The sequence below is a fragment of the Ischnura elegans genome, chromosome 2 (genome assembly GCF_921293095.1).
Source record: "Ischnura elegans chromosome 2, ioIscEleg1.1, whole genome shotgun sequence".
Taxonomy (NCBI): Eukaryota; Metazoa; Arthropoda; class Insecta; order Odonata; family Coenagrionidae; genus Ischnura; species Ischnura elegans.
Genome location: NC_060247.1, coordinates 46230769 through 46249813, shown reverse-complemented (window position 1 = coordinate 46249813; position 19045 = coordinate 46230769). Strand labels below are relative to the sequence as shown.

The 19045-nt window shown below is 37.4% G+C and overlaps 1 protein-coding gene across 1 annotated transcript; it reads left to right on the top strand.

The window, feature by feature from the left end:
* The first annotated feature begins 2717 nt into the window (after positions 1-2717).
* Positions 2718-12491, top strand: LOC124174053. Its single transcript, XM_046553188.1, has 5 exons — positions 2718-2885; positions 6938-7071; positions 8780-8883; positions 12133-12234; positions 12329-12491. Exons 1-5 carry the CDS (start codon positions 2748-2750, stop codon positions 12457-12459), a joined length of 609 nt encoding a protein of 202 aa, XP_046409144.1. The 5' UTR covers positions 2718-2747; the 3' UTR covers positions 12460-12491.
* The last annotated feature ends 6554 nt before the right edge of the window (positions 12492-19045 follow it).

Genomic DNA, 19045 nt, shown 5'->3' with positions numbered 1-19045 from the left:
CGTTCCTTCGTCCTCTTCAAATTAATTATCTGCCTATGCTAGTTTAGTCAACACAGGAATAGGTCAACACACGTATGTGGTGAATATAGAAGTGACCCCAATTACGGATATATTGAATTTGAAGATGGTTCCGTTCGTAAGGGATTAAATCAGCAAGAGTCGAATGATTTGTTACGAGATTTGAGTTTTTCTTAAATAGATTGTCACAGATAAATGTCCACCAATAGAGTACTCCAGAAAAAAATCCAGAAGCCAGCATTTTTACCTTAATATTTATGTTTTTCGTTTGGAAAAAAGTTACTTTTAGATTGATCGCAATTTTATCTTGCAGTAATTGTATATAACCCTAGTATAAGTTAAATCATGCTGAGTGAAGAGTCCTCAGGATCGCCACCGGGTCAAGAACTGCATAACTGCCGACGTTTCGATGTCCGACTCGGTCATCGCCCGCAGGGCTGTGAGTGAATCATTCTGTATGGGCAGTATTTATGGTAAGCTATCCCTTTAAATTCCTTCATGTACAAATTTTATATGATATATGAGACAAAAAGAGGGTATCCTGTGGCTTAAGCTGACGTGAAAGATAACAATTGAAGTTATTTTCATATCCAGGGGCCCAAAATTAGTCCAAAATAGTCTCAGATGTGAGACAACAAAATGGCCGTTAACCAGGGTAATTCATCTCTTTTTTACGAAAAATTACTAAGAATAATTCTTTACGGCTATTGGTAGCTTCAATGTTACCCTGGATTTCAACCAAGGCTCTTTTTAAAACTGTGTTATCATTATTTTTCATAGAAATTTATTTAGTTCACTAGGGCAAAACTCTCTTAACCTCGCTCTTCCGTTTGTGTTTCTGGTTTCATCAGCCCCCTTGAACCGGATACTGATGAAGCTTTCTCCATGGAGAGATTTTTTAGTGAAACCATCAACTCCTAAAATCAATCCATCAATCTCCAGCCATAAACTTGCATGTGATAATTAAGTGCTAGATATACATATCAACTGTCAAAACTTGCCTCTCTCTGTCTTCTCTTGAGCATATTTTCAAATAAAATCACCAGTCATCGCTACCGTTTGCCCCATGGCAGTAATTACAGATCAAATTTGGGTAAGCCCAGGAAGAAAATTCGCAAATTAAGAGCACGCAACCTTGATCCAGTAGCTCAAGGGTATTATGTCAATCCTTGGCTGCTATCAACGATCAAATTATACGTTCCAGTCTAAATTTATTCGCATACATCTAATTATCTTTTCAAATTATCAATGAAGCCGCTCAAATTCAAGCATGGAATCAGTGAAGCATGGCAAGTAGATGTTTTTGGCGGTTTGTGATTATAATTCAAATCCATTAAGTGGTATGAATCAATACTAATGATGAGTAATCTAGGAATATTCTATTACTGAAGCATTTAGGACGCAATACTCGCGTGCATTGATTACATGAGGAGTTCCAGTCTATGTCTCTGCGACCTACCCCCATAATCCAACACAAGATTATTAAAAATGAGTAAATATAGAGTAAATAGCATTTTTATCTATAGAAGTGAGGCTTAGACGTTGACATCAGCAGTGGCGTTAGGGGTGGAAGAATTCGAAATGTGAAGAATGATGAAGATAAAATGAATCAACCACGTAAGTAATGAGGAAATACTAAGAAGATTGGGAGAAAAGAGAAGTCTTCTAAAAACTTAAAGCGAAAAACTTAGTTGGACACATTATGAGACCTGATGGCCCAATGAAAACAATCGTAGAAGGACAGGTGGAAGGGAAGAAGGGCAAGAGACGGTCCCGAAGAAGTTATATAGGACAGGATATAATGGATGTAAAAGAGAAGAAATACGTGGTTATGAAAAGGCTTGCGGATAAGAGGGAGGGATGGAGAGCTGCTTCATACCAATCTTAGGATTGTTGACTAATAATTATGATTTCATGCCTATAATCCCTCATTACCTAGAAGAGCAGAAATATTCAGAAGCATAGTAGTCCAACAACGTTTACTATTGCCCAAACGTAGCAGGATGAATTTTGTCAACAAATTGGTATTAATATCTGCTTCTTGTTGGTATAATAAGGGATTCTTCTGTAGAACAATATTGGCTATATTTTTTCTAATTGCCTCCAGCTGAAATTTGACCCCGCAAAATTTTTTTCCACGCATTTGAGGACCATTTTTGTAAAAAAACGGCATCCGGTAGATCGCCATGTTGTGGCAGTTTCCTTTTTTTTGTTGTATTGCAGCGATTTGCTCCAGAAAGCCCTTATCTTATACTTTGTCAAAGTTTCTAGTAATCTTCGTTTGGAATCCAGGTGTTTCTTTATAAAAATTTTTGTATCGAAAAACTTCTTTCCCTTACATCACTTTATTTCTGTCGATCATTGAGTGTGCCACCTAAGTTTTATAAATGTTGATTTTGACATGCTGGTGATCTACAGGTTGCTGCCCGATAGTATAGAAAAGTAATAGTTCATTTACCTCCAATTCCATGCTGTACGAAAGCCTTTCAAATAAAAGAGTAAATTTTGATAAAATCAATTCAAACATTCATTAAAATGAAGTTTTTCCCTCCATGAGAAACTGTTTGTAACGATTCTTTTTCTAACGGTTATTTAAATTGGTAATTGTGCTAATTATTCTGTACTTCGTTCATGAACATTTTTTTTGTACTCCACGTAAAAATGTTTTATTGCAGAAATATTTTTCAGAAGAGGAATCGCTGACTTGAAGCAAATAGAAGAGCTTTAAAATGAAAATCACAAGATGTGGTGTCATCTCTTTTTTCCTCTCCGTAATCATATTAGCGTGCTCAGGACAGAAATTTAGCCTGGGAAATTGTCCAACTACTCTGCAATCCATCGCCACTCCATCTTTGACTCTGGCAAACGTAAGTAATCTGTTTCATTTGTTTAGTTTACCAAGTGTAAAAAATAAGTAAGTATAATAATATCAAAAATTTTATAAAAGCCATGGTATTGGGAGAAAAAAATTATTAAAATCAGTTTTTTAATATTTTTTCTACATTTTATTCCTTGTTGATGATAATTTATCACAGCCTTGAAAAATTAAAACCATAATTTATATCGGATTGAGCTGCAGCTGTTATCTTCCAGAAAACTTACCATGCATTTTAAGACCCAATTTTTATTTTCGATTGGCATAAGTACGACTGCCATGTAACGGCAGTTTACTTTTTTGTTAATTTGTAGTGATTTTCTCGTGAAATACCTTTCTGATACTTTTTAAAATAATTGTTTTCATTGCTATATACTTTATTCCACCTAGCATTCGCAAAGAAATCAGTCTTTCAGTAATCCAGCATAATTTGCATTGAATTTTTACCAAAGGAATTGTACTCACTATGTTCGATGGGTTTACACTTAAGGCCGTTTTACACGGTACACGGAACTGCGCAGGTTAGAGCTGCATTAATTTCTAAAATGGCGTGGAATTGCGCGAATTCATGAACGAAATTAGAACAGGGGCTATTTTGCCGTCTCGCATCTACGCATTCTCGCATGTGTTCTAGCAATTCACCGCTTTACACGACGCAATTTTGATTGCGCCTTCACACGTACGTCAGACTGCGCAATTCCGTGTACCGTGTAAAACGGCCTTTAGAATTCACAACGAATCACCGCGCATGTCGCCTCCCTCATTGAAAATACCCCTTCCTTCTTACTTCTCCGAAGTTTTTCTAGCATTCTTCTCTATGACGAATGAATTATATTCTATTTAGAGCTATGTTTACAAAACATTTCTATCTCCCCTCCCCAAGTAGCAATCAATACCCCAGCAACATCCAGACAATATTGTCAGCATGAACATTGTATGACAAATATCCATGGCAATCGAAGTAATATAGCATAGATATCTGTCAAATATCCAGTGGACCAACCAAAAAAAACGTTGCAGCGATGCCCAACAGTAGACATATAGGTCCTTATAGCAACTCCTCTTAGATATCTTCACAACAAATAATGAATAGATGATAGGTGCGCTTATTATCAATTTTTGGTAATCTGCATGCAAAAAAAATGTGCTCTTCAATTCTATACAGAATATATGCTGCCTATGGATGCTGTTTAGAATTAAAAATTTTTAACATCACAGATTTAACAACATAGGTGTATATGCGACGATACTTTTACTATTCTACGTGGATATTCGCATTACAAATGTGATATCTATGTAACGTTTTCAAAGTATCCATAGTGCAATACCAACGTGTTTTGGAAATATCAACCTCATTTAGATATACGGTGGATATCGTCTGCTGCTAGGATCATGAACTCTTTTTAAAAACTTCTCAACCCAGCCTTACATAAATTCTTCAGAACCTTTGACGGGATATTTTCTGCACTGTCCCGCCCTTCATCTCCCGGGGGGCTTTGTCCACGCCAAGAATCAAGAGTCATTTATTCTAATAATAGAATAAAAAATTAATTAGTGAACTAATCCACTGCACAATCCTCCTCTTTCTCCCATTCTTCGTCGTCCGTGAGAATATTTTATTCAACCTGATCTTGGACATGCTTCCCTATCATAAAAGGAGAACAGTGGACTTCCATGATGGGAAAGTATTATTTTTTGTCAACGTTTCTGACATAAAGTTGTAGCTATGTAAAAAGACAATTTTACATTTAATTATAACAGAGAAACTGAGTGGTACTGCCATTTTCTTTATGGGTAAAATTGGGTATAAAATATCATTTTGCCAAATGATCACTGACAACAATTGAGAGGTCCGAGTTCAAAATTAGGCGACTACAATTGGGTAGTTTACTTCATCAAAGAAAGAGAGGCATTGATTGCGATTCGTTACCCGCCATTAGTATACAGTGTATTCATATTATAAAAATTATTTGGCTTTAGAAATCCCTGTTTAGACGAATGTCAATGGTCAATTTTAACCGCATTTGAAAAAGGCCAGATTGGCGCCGATGTGATGCCACTCCACGTGACGTCATAGGGACCTAGTTTCTATACCAGTAGATAGGAGATTACATCGTCTGAGATTACCAATGCAAGCATGAGGTACAGAGCTCAGGGAAACATTTCTTAATAATAATCTATTAAAACTCCCTATGATCGGAAAGTTTCCTTCGTTTGCTAATGTATTAATAATCCTTATTTAAGTCAAGCGCTACCTGCTAGCAGGGTACTCTGCTACCTGCTAGCAGCCTGCATCGCAGCGGCGCACATACCCTTGCCCCAAGGTCACCTCACACGGCGACAGCGCGAACCACAATGGCGTCACACGAGCTTTTCCCAGCATTCATACTTAGCCGTCGCGTTTCCGTGCGCTTGAAAATGTTCACTTTTCATTTAATCGCGAAAAATACATATCGTGTTTAAAAAGTGTAAAAGCGTGAAATGCTTACTCCAGGAGTAATAATCTTTTGATTTAGGAAAAAAATACAGTAACCCACCCTACTGAATTCGAAGCAAATTTCTCCCTTTGGTACTTTGGTACTGTTCCGTTTAACTCCCTCGTGTGCATCAGTTTCTGCCGGAAGAATAACTGGCCATCCAACGAGTAAAATTGAAATTTAAAAAAATATATTATTTTAATTTATACATTTACTTAATATGCAGTAATTAATACAGAAAAAAATCAATTCAGAAATATTGAAAGCAAAGAAAATTAGTGCACAAATCAAATACAGAGTATTTAACATTGAAAAACAGCATTTTTATATGATGCGGTGTTTTAACACCGAATGCACACCAATTCAATTAATTCAAAAAACATGGTGGTTCTTATAAGCCACTCTTACCTTATCAGTAGGTTTATTATAGATCAGAAAAGTGCTTAAATACCTCCGCCAAAATTATTTATGCAGATAGCAACGATTTTTGGTTATTCTTTTGACTTCCCTTATAGATTTTATATTTTTAAATAATATCTCAGCTCATTGAATAGCTTTGGAACAAAAACACTTGAAAAACAATTTTCATTTCTCCTGGTGAATACTATTGATGCGTCATTCTCGGGTTCTCAGCCAGGTTAATTCTGTTTTACAAGTCGACGTTTCGAGAGACAACTTGTCTCCTATCTTCAAAGCCGTGTTACTCTTCAAAGTCCAGTTTCTCACTAAAACGATACAAACTTTTACCGAGGATAACAATATGGCTCACGTGTCGTCCGATTGGCTGTAGGTCTTTTGACATTCTTCGTGTTCTTCCTTTATGTTTTTTATGCAGCTGATTACAGGTGTCCATGTCTTGCTAAGGTGAAAGCCGGTGTCCTGATTGAAAATTTTGGTATTGAGGTGGATCTCTATAGTTTCCTTAACCATGCGGTCCCAGTAACGTTGTGCGTGGTAAATAATTTTGTATCTCCCCATTTAATGGCATGGTCTTCATTAATGCTGTGTTCCGCCACGGCCGACTTCTCTGGTTGCGCTAGTCGGCATTCTAGCTAAGGATAAAGTTTACTTTGCATTTCTTTTATGTATTTCTCCATGCACATGTGTTTCTCATTGCAATGTATTAACTTGAGTAAACCAGTCTTGTTACCACCCAACGGAATAGTCGATATTTAACTTTATTTTAGTAATAATAATAATAATAATTATTATTATTTTAAATCATCATTATTATTCAAATAACATAACAAGTCGACCTCTTGGTCGAGTGGTAACTTATACTGGTTTTAAGTTATCACATGACGTTGCTACTAAAAAATCATATTATCGTTATAATTATGATTTTAATATTATTATATTTATTATTTTAATATTTTGTACTATGATTAAAGCAATTATTTATATGATATCACAATGATAATTTTTATTATTATTGAAACAATATAATATACCGCATAATCGCGTGCCTAGGAAATCTACATAGGCGCTAACACTCCATGTAATATGGAAATGGTTTTTCATTTTACAATTATTTCTGTCCTGACTACTTTACATTTTATTTTTGAAGTTGTTAGGCGTGTGGAGGGAGTATGCTAGAAACAAGTCTCCAAGTCAACACTCCTGGAGGTGTGCGACATACACCATTACGTTAATAACGACCGATTCGAGGTATGCTGTCACCGTTGGAGGACGCAAGAAAATGTAAGTATCTCAAGAGTAAAAATACAACCCCAACGTAATATCTGATTACTTGTGAATATTAAATAGTAGTTTATCACGACGGGATGTGAAACTTCGACAAGGAGTTGAATAAGAGCAATTATCGAAATCAAAACTGCACAAACACTGCGAAAAGTCCACAGAGAAAAAAAATCAATCGCCTTAACCGGTATTCGAATCTGGATCCCCCGATATCCGTTCGAGTGCTATAGCAAGTTAAGCAACCGAGGCGTTATTTCTCCGTGAGGATATTTGTGGAATCAGGTTCGAATCCCGGTCAAGGCGAATGATTTTTTCTGTGTATTGTTCGTACAATTTGTGCATTGCGGAAGACTCCCGTAAAGTTATCACCCGGTATATTTATACAAAACTGCACAATTTCTGACTGATTGCGTTACAGCGTAAGTATTCATAATTATTAAATAATAACGTCAAGTATAATGTCTCTTTTCACTCCTGTAAAGTGCTGCTTAAGGAATACCTGAGGTAATCATAGATTTCATATTCACAATCATAGTTCATATTCACAGGCGTAATTTTAGACTACATTAAGTGGAAATCTCCGAATGCATTATTATGAATGTAAATGACTTCCACGATGTGGAAGCGGTAAAACCCGGTATTCAAAATTTTTATACCTCAATTATTTAGAATAAACTAAAAAGATAAGACGGTATGGAATGACTAGGAGAAACCGGAACAAGTTGACGAGCGGGAAAAGACTACGAACGAATTTTTCTAACATATGCTGTAATACAGTGACGGATCCAGGATAGGTATAAGGGTGGCGGGGCTAGGTGTTAGTCCTGGGGGATAACCTACCAGTGGTAGTTGGGGTCATCAAAAAATTTCCATTTTATCTAATGTCAATCGGATACCAAAAGAGAGGCTATAGCCTCTCCGGATCCACCACTGCTGATAGGATATTAACATTTTGAAAGAAATTGATTAGATGATAAGAAATTAATTGGTTTAAAGATTAAATCTAAATTGAAAAGGAAGAAAAATAATATCAAGATATAAAAGTATTTTTTAATAAAGAATAAACGTTTTTCTTGCGAGCTTAGAAGAATAAAATTAATTTTCTATGAGCCTGACATAATATCTGAATAAATTGGTTCATATTCATCGAAAAATTCTGAGTGATTGCTTTGGTAAATGATTAAAATTGTTCTTTTCACCTTAGCGTCGTGAAACTACGAATAACATTGAACTACAGTCCAATAAACTTTAATTGATATTAAGTATAAATTGGGTGTTACAGGAGAACATTCGCCCATAGTTTTTCATAGCATGAAGCCATTTATTTTGAGACCGTCAGGCTCTATTTAAAAATATTTCTATGTAAAGGTCATTTAAAATTTATTTTAATATTTTAATATTATTAAGATAGCGTATAAATATTTGTATTTGTTATGAATTAACATCTAGTCTTCTTAAAATTTGCAGAGTTGAACAACAAAGTAATGTTTAATGCCATCGTAAAATCTGACACGTCGTGCACAATGGGATAGCTTTTTGATGACCTTAGATTAATAGCATTGATCCCCTTCTACAAAATCTCTAATAATCGTGTAATTATCTGATTTGTACTCTACTGATTTAACCATATTAAAATTAAAAACTATCCTTAATCATCTTTTCGTTTCCACAGAGAATTATTTCTGTTTCATTATGCATTTCTTTCCAGAACAAGCACGCCATTGAGGGTTGCTGGCACCATTGATGTTGGTGGATCCACAGGAACAGCCGCTACTGTGACAACTTTCCTTACTTTTACACTCACTGACGGTGGTATGTATCCAATACAATTTAACGATGAGTTAGACTATATTAATTATATTCGAGACCGTAAGCCTCTGTGGGGCTAAATGGATCTGACAGGTACAGAGCGAGTGTTTTTTTTATTTTACAGCGCCACTAGGGGGTATAGACCCTTGGTGCTCATAGCTGTTTGTTTTCACATGCTGTATGCTGCCTGTTCACTCTTTGCATTTATGCCGACAGATAAATGGCAGATAATAAAGAAAAATAGTTGCATAATGAGTAAATTTAAATTGCATAAAAAGTAAATAAGTCGAGTCGAGTACCATTACGAGTATAAAGGATGTTGATATTTTTGAATTCATATGAAAAAATACATTACATTCAATGACATAAAAAAAGCCTAAAGAGCACCTTGAACCCAGCTAGCTGGATCGGCTCGGGGCCCTATGACGGCGTGTAGAAGGGTCTACGCATAGCACATTAGACATCATTGAAGAGTCAGACTACACTGATAATGGGCTTTAAACTTGCCTTAAGCTGTAACATTGATCCATCCAACGATCTGTTCGATGGGTTTTTCATTGTAGTAGGAAAATCCTCCAAAATCGTTGTCACATTAATGGCTGACGCGGGGTTTCGCTATTTAGTGGGCCGTGGTCGCTTCTATAGCGGCGAGGGTGTACCCCGTCCCTCCCTTCCAGCACTATCCCTATCCCAGAGGCGCGTCGGGCTCCTATCGCGGCGGCGCCTCTTTCCTTTTTCCTTCCCATCCAAACCCCTCCCCGGGAGCGCGGTCGCGTAGGTCTCCGACTTGGTTCCCGGCCCCGGTGTGTTCTAACCCTGTGGACCCACCTAGCAGGGGCGCAGCTAGGAATTAAAGCTAGGGGGTTTTAGGTGCAACTTGACCAGGGGTGTGTGGTATACCCGCCAGGATAAGTGGGAGATGCGGGGACCCTACCCCAGAATTTTTTTTATAAATTCATCGATAATGTGTGTTTTTATTCAATAATTGTTTCCAAAACTGAGTTTTATACTGTTAAGCCCTTAGACAGCAAAAAAATCGTTTTAACCGAAAAAATAAAGTACGAGGTGTGTTCAAAAAATATCGCGACTTTTGTGTTTTTTCAAAAATTATTTATTTATTCATGAATATCTATTTTGTCCCCTTCAAAGTAATCCCCATGAGATATTATACACTTGTGCCAACGGTGTTTCCAATCTTCGAAGCACTTCAAAAAATCATTTTTTTTTATCTTGTTCAGCTCCTCCTTCGATGCCGTCTTTATCTCGTCAATCGTAGCGTAACGTCGTCCTTTCAGTTTAGGGAACAAGAAAAAGTCACAGGGGGCCAGATCTGGGGAATACGGTGGCTGCGGCATCATTAGTGTGTTGTTTTTGGCCAAAAAGTCGCGCACAAGCAACGATGTGTGAGCAGGGGCGTTATCGTGGTGCAAAAGCCAATTTTTGTTCTTCCACAAATCCGGGCGTTTCTGGCGGATTGCTTCGCGCAAATTGCGCATAACTTGCAGGTAATATTCCTTATTGAGCGTTCTATCCTGTGGCAAGAACTCATAGATATTCATGAATAAATAAATAATTTTTGAAAAAACACAAAAGTCGCGATATTTTTTGAACACACCTCGTATAACGATTTGAAATTACTTCAAATTGACAAATAAAAGAAGTAGGTATTATGGGTAAATGCGAAAAAATAAGTCGTATCACGCAATAAAAACGGTTCAAAATGGTGAGTTTTATGGCTTTCTGAGGGATATTTTATTAATCCTTACACTCTTCTATAAGTATATTAATCAAATGAAGTAAAATGGATTAAACTGAAAAGTTTCTTTGAGCTCTGGGGGAGGGGGGGAGTTTCTCCCCCAAAGCCCACCCCCTCGCTGCGCCACTGCCACTTTGGGTCCTGATTCTCTGTAACATTGAGTCATGTTAAGAGTCAATAATATTTTTTTCGTTTGTGTGCCTGTCATTCACATTGCACCTGAACTTAGCAGTGCAAATATTGCACCTGACGGAAGGTTAATTCCTCCTTATGATTCTATAGAATACATTCAAATACCTAGTTTTGGACGAGCCCAATATTTCTTGATTCTATGGGATGTGATGTGTGGGGGATTGGGAGAGTGTGGATAAATATGGGCTCAGATCCACCTTAAACTTTCCAAGGCAATCTTGAAGTATATAATGAGAGAGAGATAGAAGTAATGAATAGAGATGCATTTCCTTAATTGCTCTTTTGCTGCATGGTCATATTAATTCTTTTTCATCTCGAGTCGAGTATCAAGGCGAGTCTGCTCATTTGTGGATCTGGCAATATGATAATGCACGCACAAACTTATTATTAATTTTCTAATCTCCTTTTGAGTTTTCAATTCTTAATGCTGGATCAATGTAAAAAGGAAAATGTAATCAGGAATATCGTTTTTAATAGCATCACAATTAGGAGATGAATGAAAATAAATGTGTCTTTAGCAGATCCATGACCACAATGAAATGAATAAACCTCTAATAATAAACCGTCATTTACATTAATATATACGAGTATGTATCCGAACTGCTAAAAAAGTGCCATGAGTAAAAGCATTTGCGCCATTGTAATAATGTTTCATGATAGCGCCTCCTGTTGGCAGATTTCTGAACTTACTGGTCTTGTGTGTTACCGAAACTACTTTACTAGACATTCGTGATGCTACTCGAATCAGTCGAGACGAGTACTAACTACTCGACTTGACTTGAGTTTTCGAGTACTCGCACATCCCTGTTAAGCATGGTATCAGGCCATAGATGAGCCCATAATTCATTTATGCTGTGAAGTGTGTTTGGCATGCATATTTCATAATAATCCCATTTAGTGCTGTAATTATGTGTGGTAAATGAGATATGAGGAAATCGGGAGAAAATTATTATGCTATTGTTCACATTCAAGAAGCTGTAGAGAAGCACTGATAAGTTACATATAAATTATTTTGTGAATGAAATTTAATAAATAGCTCAAATATTCTTCTTATTTTGATAAAGATACCAAACTCAGCAAAGCATGGAATGAAATGATTATGAAAAGTTATTTTTCTCGATTATATCCTATTAAATTTTTTTCGTAAATTTTATTTTTACGGAAGTTAAAAGTTGCAAGCATGTTCTGTTTCGTCATAGCTAAAATATTTGAGGATATTGCGTTAATTCTAATACAGTTTTAAAACTGATTACTAGATAGTTATGTGAAAACTACCATTTACAAAGGCGAAAATCTATTTGCAGTATACAACAAAGCCTTGAAGTACTACATCGTTGGACTAGACAATGCAAATCCTACATACTTGGCTCTGTATGCATGCTCAAATTTAGGAATTGGAAAACTCGGTAAGTATTTGTTAGTTGGCTTAATAAGCAGTCATATGTATGTTGATAATATCGTTAATAAAATAATTACTTCGTTTCCTTGATTAAATTCCAGAGAGCGCCATCCTTCTTGTTAGAGCTGGCGTCACAGATGCAAATGTTAGAGCTGGAGTACAGGCCCTGGCGCAAAATGGATTTCCTGCAACTTCACTTTATTTCAATTTCCAAACTGATTGCATATTATGATGAAAACATTCACACCAAGTGGATCCTCTTTACAATAAATGTTTTACTTGCAGAGCTAAATATTTCCAGCATTATAATATTACTTTCAATAATGCCTGTGTTTCAATAAATCTAGCTGAAGTAAATATTTTTCTGTCTCCTTTATGGTTGTATGTCGCGGTGAATAATTTATTTATGCTAGTTTTCAATCGCTCACTGCTCTACCTTATTATTTCTAGGCTAGATTTGTAGCCATAGTTGGCAACCATGACGAAGTGAAAAACAAAACTAGCAAGCTCTCATTTAACGTTGCATCCCACAGGTTGGCTGCTGGACCATCAGAGGAAGAGAGCAAGCAAAGCGGCGGCCGAGTAACCAAAAAGCCGACGTCAACATTTGACCCTATAATCCCACCTTTTTGTGGGAAATGGAAAAGTTTTTGAAGTGCTACATTTTAATTTCATTAAAACCTCTATCTTCCTTCCTTTTGTGGGACTTTTACCTTCATTCCTTCTTTGTGGGACGTTTACCTTATTTTTGGGACTTACAGTGAGATATCCGATTGAAGTAACAGCTTAGGGTGGGATCTTGGTAATAAGACTTGCATCACTGATGTTGCATAGGATATGCAATGAACTGGAGTCATCGTCATTATGAGGCTTTGAGCTGTTGTATGGTCTTAGAATAAATTTATTTTAATCCGTCTCTTTGAGTAGTTGCTACTTTTAGTTCCCATATGTTCGTTCATACGTAGATCAGCCGTTCACTATGTCTAAGATTACGCAGAATGCTGTTGTTTATTCAGGTTATTGGATATGCTAGATGCTCGAGGATGCTTTGAAATTTGTAGCAGCTTATCTGGAAGAAGTATTTTCCATCAAATCAATATGGCAAAACCTCGAAATACTTCCTAAGTAACGTGGAAGTGGTGGAGCTCCGCCTTAAATGTGAGATCGACACAGTGTTGACCGAGGACATGTTGGACTTGGAGGTTTTTCTCTAAGATGATAAAGTCGCATCTTCCGCTTGGCGATTTAAAACGGCAACATCGTAGTCGAACAATTCTCTACAATTCACGATGCGGGAGAGATGTCATGCCGAATACTATTCCCACAGCCCTGGCGCGAGGAGGATAGGAATGAAGAACGCATTTGACGGCTGCTTGGGGATTTTACGCACGCGTGGAATGTGGCCCGGAATAATCAGCGACTAATAGAGGAGATCGAAAAGTGGCTCGTTGAAAATCCTGTTGTGATTGTGGAAAATATGTATTTATCTGCATCACCCGCAAAGCATGAGTTTTTAGGTTCATTGAAAATACAATTGTTTTACAAAACGGGGAGAGAAATTGCATGTGCCTATTTTATAACAATAGGCATTTTCAATTATATACTTTGCGTATTTTTAAAAGTAAAATTTCATCAAATAAAAAAGTAATTTAATATGCCTTTTTTCATAAAACTTTATTATTTTTTTACATCTCTATGACGTAGGCATATGGAATTACGTTTTTATAAAATAGTGCATGAAAGTAATGCTCATTTTATAAAAATAAAAAAAATCCCTTATTAGTAAGCTTGACGCATATTCAAGGGACAACACTTTATGTAATGCTAGAATATTCTGCAATGGCTGCAAAAGATACCATACACTCAGGGAAAAGGTGACTTGCTGGTGAAATGTGCAACTGAATTTAAGCTTCTCCCCGTGATTTACGTAGAATTTGAGGCCTATGTTAATGGGTCAGGAGAGGAAAGGACATGCCGTCATCTGAGAAAAGATGGTTAAGAAGGACCTCCAAACCTTGGATGATCTGTGTGGGCTCCCTGCAAGTTTTGTGCACTCAGTGGCCGCGTGGGTGAGGCAGTGGTCCCTTATATCCAGCAGTTGAGACCAAACACTGCATGTTATGTGAGAACAAAATTTAAAATACCAACTTAGTGTATCACGGGAGAAGTAATTTTATCATTGGCACCATGGGATCCTATCACAAGAGTTGTTGCCAATATTACGAAAACACCGCTTCGGTCCAATTTCACAGTTTCCGTGATTACGATACTCGTTTCACATTACTAGAAATGTTTCGCGAATTCGTCCCTCGGGTGCAATGCAAATCTACATTATACCCTGCAAACCACCTCTAGGGTGTTAGGCAGGGGTGATCAACTACCAGCATGCAGCATGCAATAAGATTCCAACATGCACACCACGCACTCCAAAAAACGCTATGCATAATAACAAATTACAGTACCACATTCATACAAATGCAAAACGTTCCAACTACTCATTAAGGTAATCTTCCAATAAACCTAAATCACACAAAAATGCTACTAGAAAAAATGAGATAATTTAGTATTATTCATTTTGGTACACGCAAGCTAGTATTCTACACTACAAATCATTTTATCTGTTTGTGAATTTTTACGCTGCCGTTATAGTCTCTGATCGATCGTGCAAAAACGGCATTCTAAATCTACCTTTCCTATAGTCCATCTCTCTTTTGCAACGCGGATTCGTTTTACAAAATAATTGAAATGCATGTTTTGGCAGATGAAAAGTGGTTCATAATATTGGATAATAATAATTTCTAGCCCTCTTCCCTGAATTTTCTGTTTAATACAACCGACAGACCTAAATTTCTCCTGGAAAAACAAAACATTCCCGTGCCCCAAAAGGCAACCCCTAACGCCGTATCTCGTGCAATGCGTGGGTGGAGGGGCATCAAGCATCTTCTCACCTGGTCGTTCTTGAGAAATTGTATTTCTCTTCAGCATATTGAATCAATCTCCTATAAACACAAAATACCCAATCAGAAAATTTTCCATTAGTAATCAAAACTAATGAGTAAAATTATAAATGAAAAAGCGAAAATTTTCATTAGGTTTCTCAAGGTCACCTCATCATTCGTTATTAGATTACCTATTACCAGCTAAGCGTTGTTGCCCATCATTTATATGAGCATTCTCATTGATATTTTCCTGGGTTTGAATTGGTGTGCACCAAAATTGTCCGCTATGCATTTCCACACGGTTGCACAGATTGCAACCAAAGTTAGTACGGAGTTGAATCTCATGATACTACTGTATTGCTACTTTTAATTGTGTCCGAAGCGTCCTAGATATCGTTTTCTCATCACCGTTTGTTACGTCACGTCATACAACTTCTGTAATTGCCTGACGGGTATGCATACCTCTTAACCCGCACAAAAGGAAACATAACTCAAATGATACTGCTCCTCTCGGTGCAAAGTTTTTTGCTGGGGTACGATTTCACAAGACGTTTTTGGCCTGCACTCGTACGGACACACTTAGCGATCAATTTTCTGGAGGGTAATAAAAGCTATTGCACGGTAGTAATTTTTTATATATTTTGCTGTTCAGCGTGCATAAAAATCCTGCCATGTGCCCATGAATTCCAAGTTACCCACCTCTCCGGGTACTATCTCTCCCGGGCAAAGCCACGACCACCGAGAGAGAGGCAAAGTGGTGAGGCAAATCTCTCTCGGTGGTCGGGGCAAAGCCGGGTGACCTGCTAGTTTAAAATAAAATTATAGCGCTGCGGATGAAACGGGAGGTGTGGGCGGAGATTAGCTTTACCCCGATATTATTCTTCATCGCACACCAGGGATATTTAAATACTTTCTCAGCAAGGCCCACGATAAAAAAAGTCACTAATGGCCACCATCTTACTGGAAAAGAAACGTCAACCACACCTAGGGTAAAGTAAAATCTGATACTTTCCCGGCGAATATATTCAAAAAAGGCTATTCGGGCTTCCAGCCGGGTGGTCTCCCTCCATTCTGCCGACGTTTCGGAACACGAGTCGGCACTGAGGATGGAACCCGACTCGTGTTCCGAAACGTCGGCAGAATGGAGGGAGACCACCCGGCTGGAAGCCCGAATAGCCTTTTTTGCACACCTAGGGTACTTTGTTCCGACGCTGAAACAATCCTTCTTGAAGCCAATGGAGTGACACCAAAGATGGTAAAAAAAGACAGACTTTGCAAATTTCACCAGGTAAGAAAATTTATATGGTCCCGGGTATCAAAACAGTATGCTATAATCAGACCTTTACATAGCGGTTACCAAGAGTAACTATTGCAATTTTTTTCTGACATAAAACAATACCAAAAGAGTGATAATCTTAAGATACGTAAAGAAAAGAAGCACCAATGGAAACGCAACAACCGGGAAATAAACGGTAAAAAATATTCAAAACCATTCCGGCTTATTTTAATAGAAGAACCAAAATATTTCTAACCTACACAGTGCACAGGAATATTACTAAAATAATATATTTGTAGCAATCTTTTTATAGCATTCTACCTCTTTCGATTCCCAATCTCCATGCCGGCCGATCCTTCCTCAGATATTCCTTTTAAACTCTTCCACTCGCATCTTTCTGCATCGCACCCATCTATTCAACTCTTACCTAGTTCCCTTGATACAAACTTTAAATTCAAGGTACAAAAAATGATTGCGTTTTTGTTCTAAGAGTTCGTCTGTATTTGTTTAGTCCATAGTTCTGAGGCTTAGTATTGGACTTTACTAGAACCGCTACAGCGGTCATTTTGAATGTGTATGCCATTTTACGACTTTTCCTAACTTTATGAAATGAAACTACCGGAAAATTTTCTTTCAGCAGCGACTCCGGGTTTAAAAAAATTTGTATCATTCCTCCTTAAACCACCGACCGGTCAAAATGACCGCAATATATTTCGGCCTTTAACATGTCATCGCTAATTGCATAAGTTTTTCGATTTTTCGGTGGAATCTTAAAGACATTCATTTCCCTTATCCTAGAAACTCTACTGAAAATTTTACAGATTGTATACTTTTCTCGTGCCCAATGTAGCACTGGCAGAATTCAATCTTTTCCTGTCAGAATCTAATTTTTTAGGTTATCTAGAGAAGGGCATTGTCAGAATTTACCAATGTGTCAGTAGTAGTTATATTACTTCAGTAACTGTGCTAACAATGAGATGAGAGTTTCATATTAGAGGTGCAAGTGACTCTCAATAAGGTTATAATATTTATGATGATGTGATTTCAATTTACAGCCAGTAAAAGAGACCGATCGAACGTGTGATGGCTCCTCTACATATATTAAAAATGAAAAAAAAACATATCACACACAACAACGAAAAATATTAACTGAGAGTATGTAATGTTTAGACAAAATGGGTTGAACATGTGAGTAGCGAGGGAGTGCAATGAAGAGTGGGATAAAACAGAAGTCTTCTTAAAACCTTAAGCAGAAGACTTAATTGGCCTATTTCTTAGGAATTATGGCCGGATGAAAACTATCGTTGAAGGACAGAGGGTGAAAGGTAAGATGGACAAGAGACGGCCGGCCCCGAATGAGTTGCATTGGACAGGCTATAAAGGATCTAAAAGAGAAGAAATACGTCACTATATAAAGGCTATAGAACAGGTTAAAACAGAGACCGGATGGGCAGAGATGTTTAGAACCAATCTTAGGATTTTTGACTAATGATGATGATGTAGTGGTAATAATATTTAACATTTTCAATTAAAAGACACCCTCACCCACTGTGGTAAATATGGAAGAACGAAAAAAGGAAGGGTTTTTAATTGGATTTCAACTGATAGCGGTTGCGAATGATGAAATTGATGATCTGCAGGTTTGTTTTGTCAACGGAAGGGTTATGCAGGGAGTAGTACTAAAAAGGTAGCGGGGGGTAAAGGCTCTCTGGTTTACAGATAAACAGTGGTGGTGTAGATAAAAAGAGATTCGAGTAGTGCAAGAAGGGACTCTGAGGGAGAATGATCACACCCAGTGGCGTGACCAGGAATATTCTTTGAGAGGGGATGAGGGATCTTGTGGAGGGTGCGACTCATCCCCCACCCAGGCAACAGGGTGTCCGGGAAAATTCTTGAGAAATTACATGCCTGGAAATACATTTTACATTATTTTTGAACTTAAAATTGAACTTAAAGCAGATGCAGTTATCATAAGTCCAAACAGGACTGTACTCTTGAATATATTTTTTTTCTTATTTGTCTGAGACTTTGGGGGTCGGGATGTATCCCCTCATTCCCCAATACGCCACTGATCAAACCAAAGATTGTGAAAGGATTTATGAGGTGGATTTATTAAACTGGAGAAGAGCCAATTCGTAGTCTTAGACCGGTGACTTGCTTCAGAGTAACTTTTGTCCTCTGCATGAGAAAATAACCTCAGTATTTATTTATGACGTCAACTATTTAAGCAAAAGTATATCCTCTTTTTTGCCACACATTCATACAATATTTTTATGTGAGTAATTTTAAAGGAAATTTTACCTTTTATACCGTCCATACGGTATGGTTACCATACAAATACTATACATACAGTTACTGAAAGCAGTGGCGCATTAAGGGGGTAGAGGTTCGGGGATAAATCTCTCCCCCCAGATAGGGGAATGCCCTGCCTGGTCTTTGAAAAATACCAGCGGATAGCTGAAAAAAATTCACCTACGGACCAAACTGATGGAACGGACGGGGTTCCATACGGTAGAGAATGCAACTAGTGTTTGAGGAGGATATACACAAAATTACCCTAGGTCCTCCAGATCGGTAGTAGAGGCATTAAGCTCTCTGGCATC

What these genes read in the sequence shown, in the direction of transcription:
- LOC124174053 (XM_046553188.1), top strand. Translation starts at nt 2,748, where the DNA reads ATGAAAATCACAAGATGTGGTGTCATCTCTTTTTTCCTCTCCGTAATC. An exon ending in TTTTACACTCACTGACGGTG is followed by an intron (nt 8,884 to 12,132) that starts GTATGTATCCAA and finishes ATCTATTTGCAG; the next exon opens with TATACAACAAAGCCTTGAAG. An exon ending in TTTAGGAATTGGAAAACTCG is followed by an intron (nt 12,235 to 12,328) that starts GTAAGTATTTGT and finishes ATTAAATTCCAG; the next exon opens with AGAGCGCCATCCTTCTTGTT.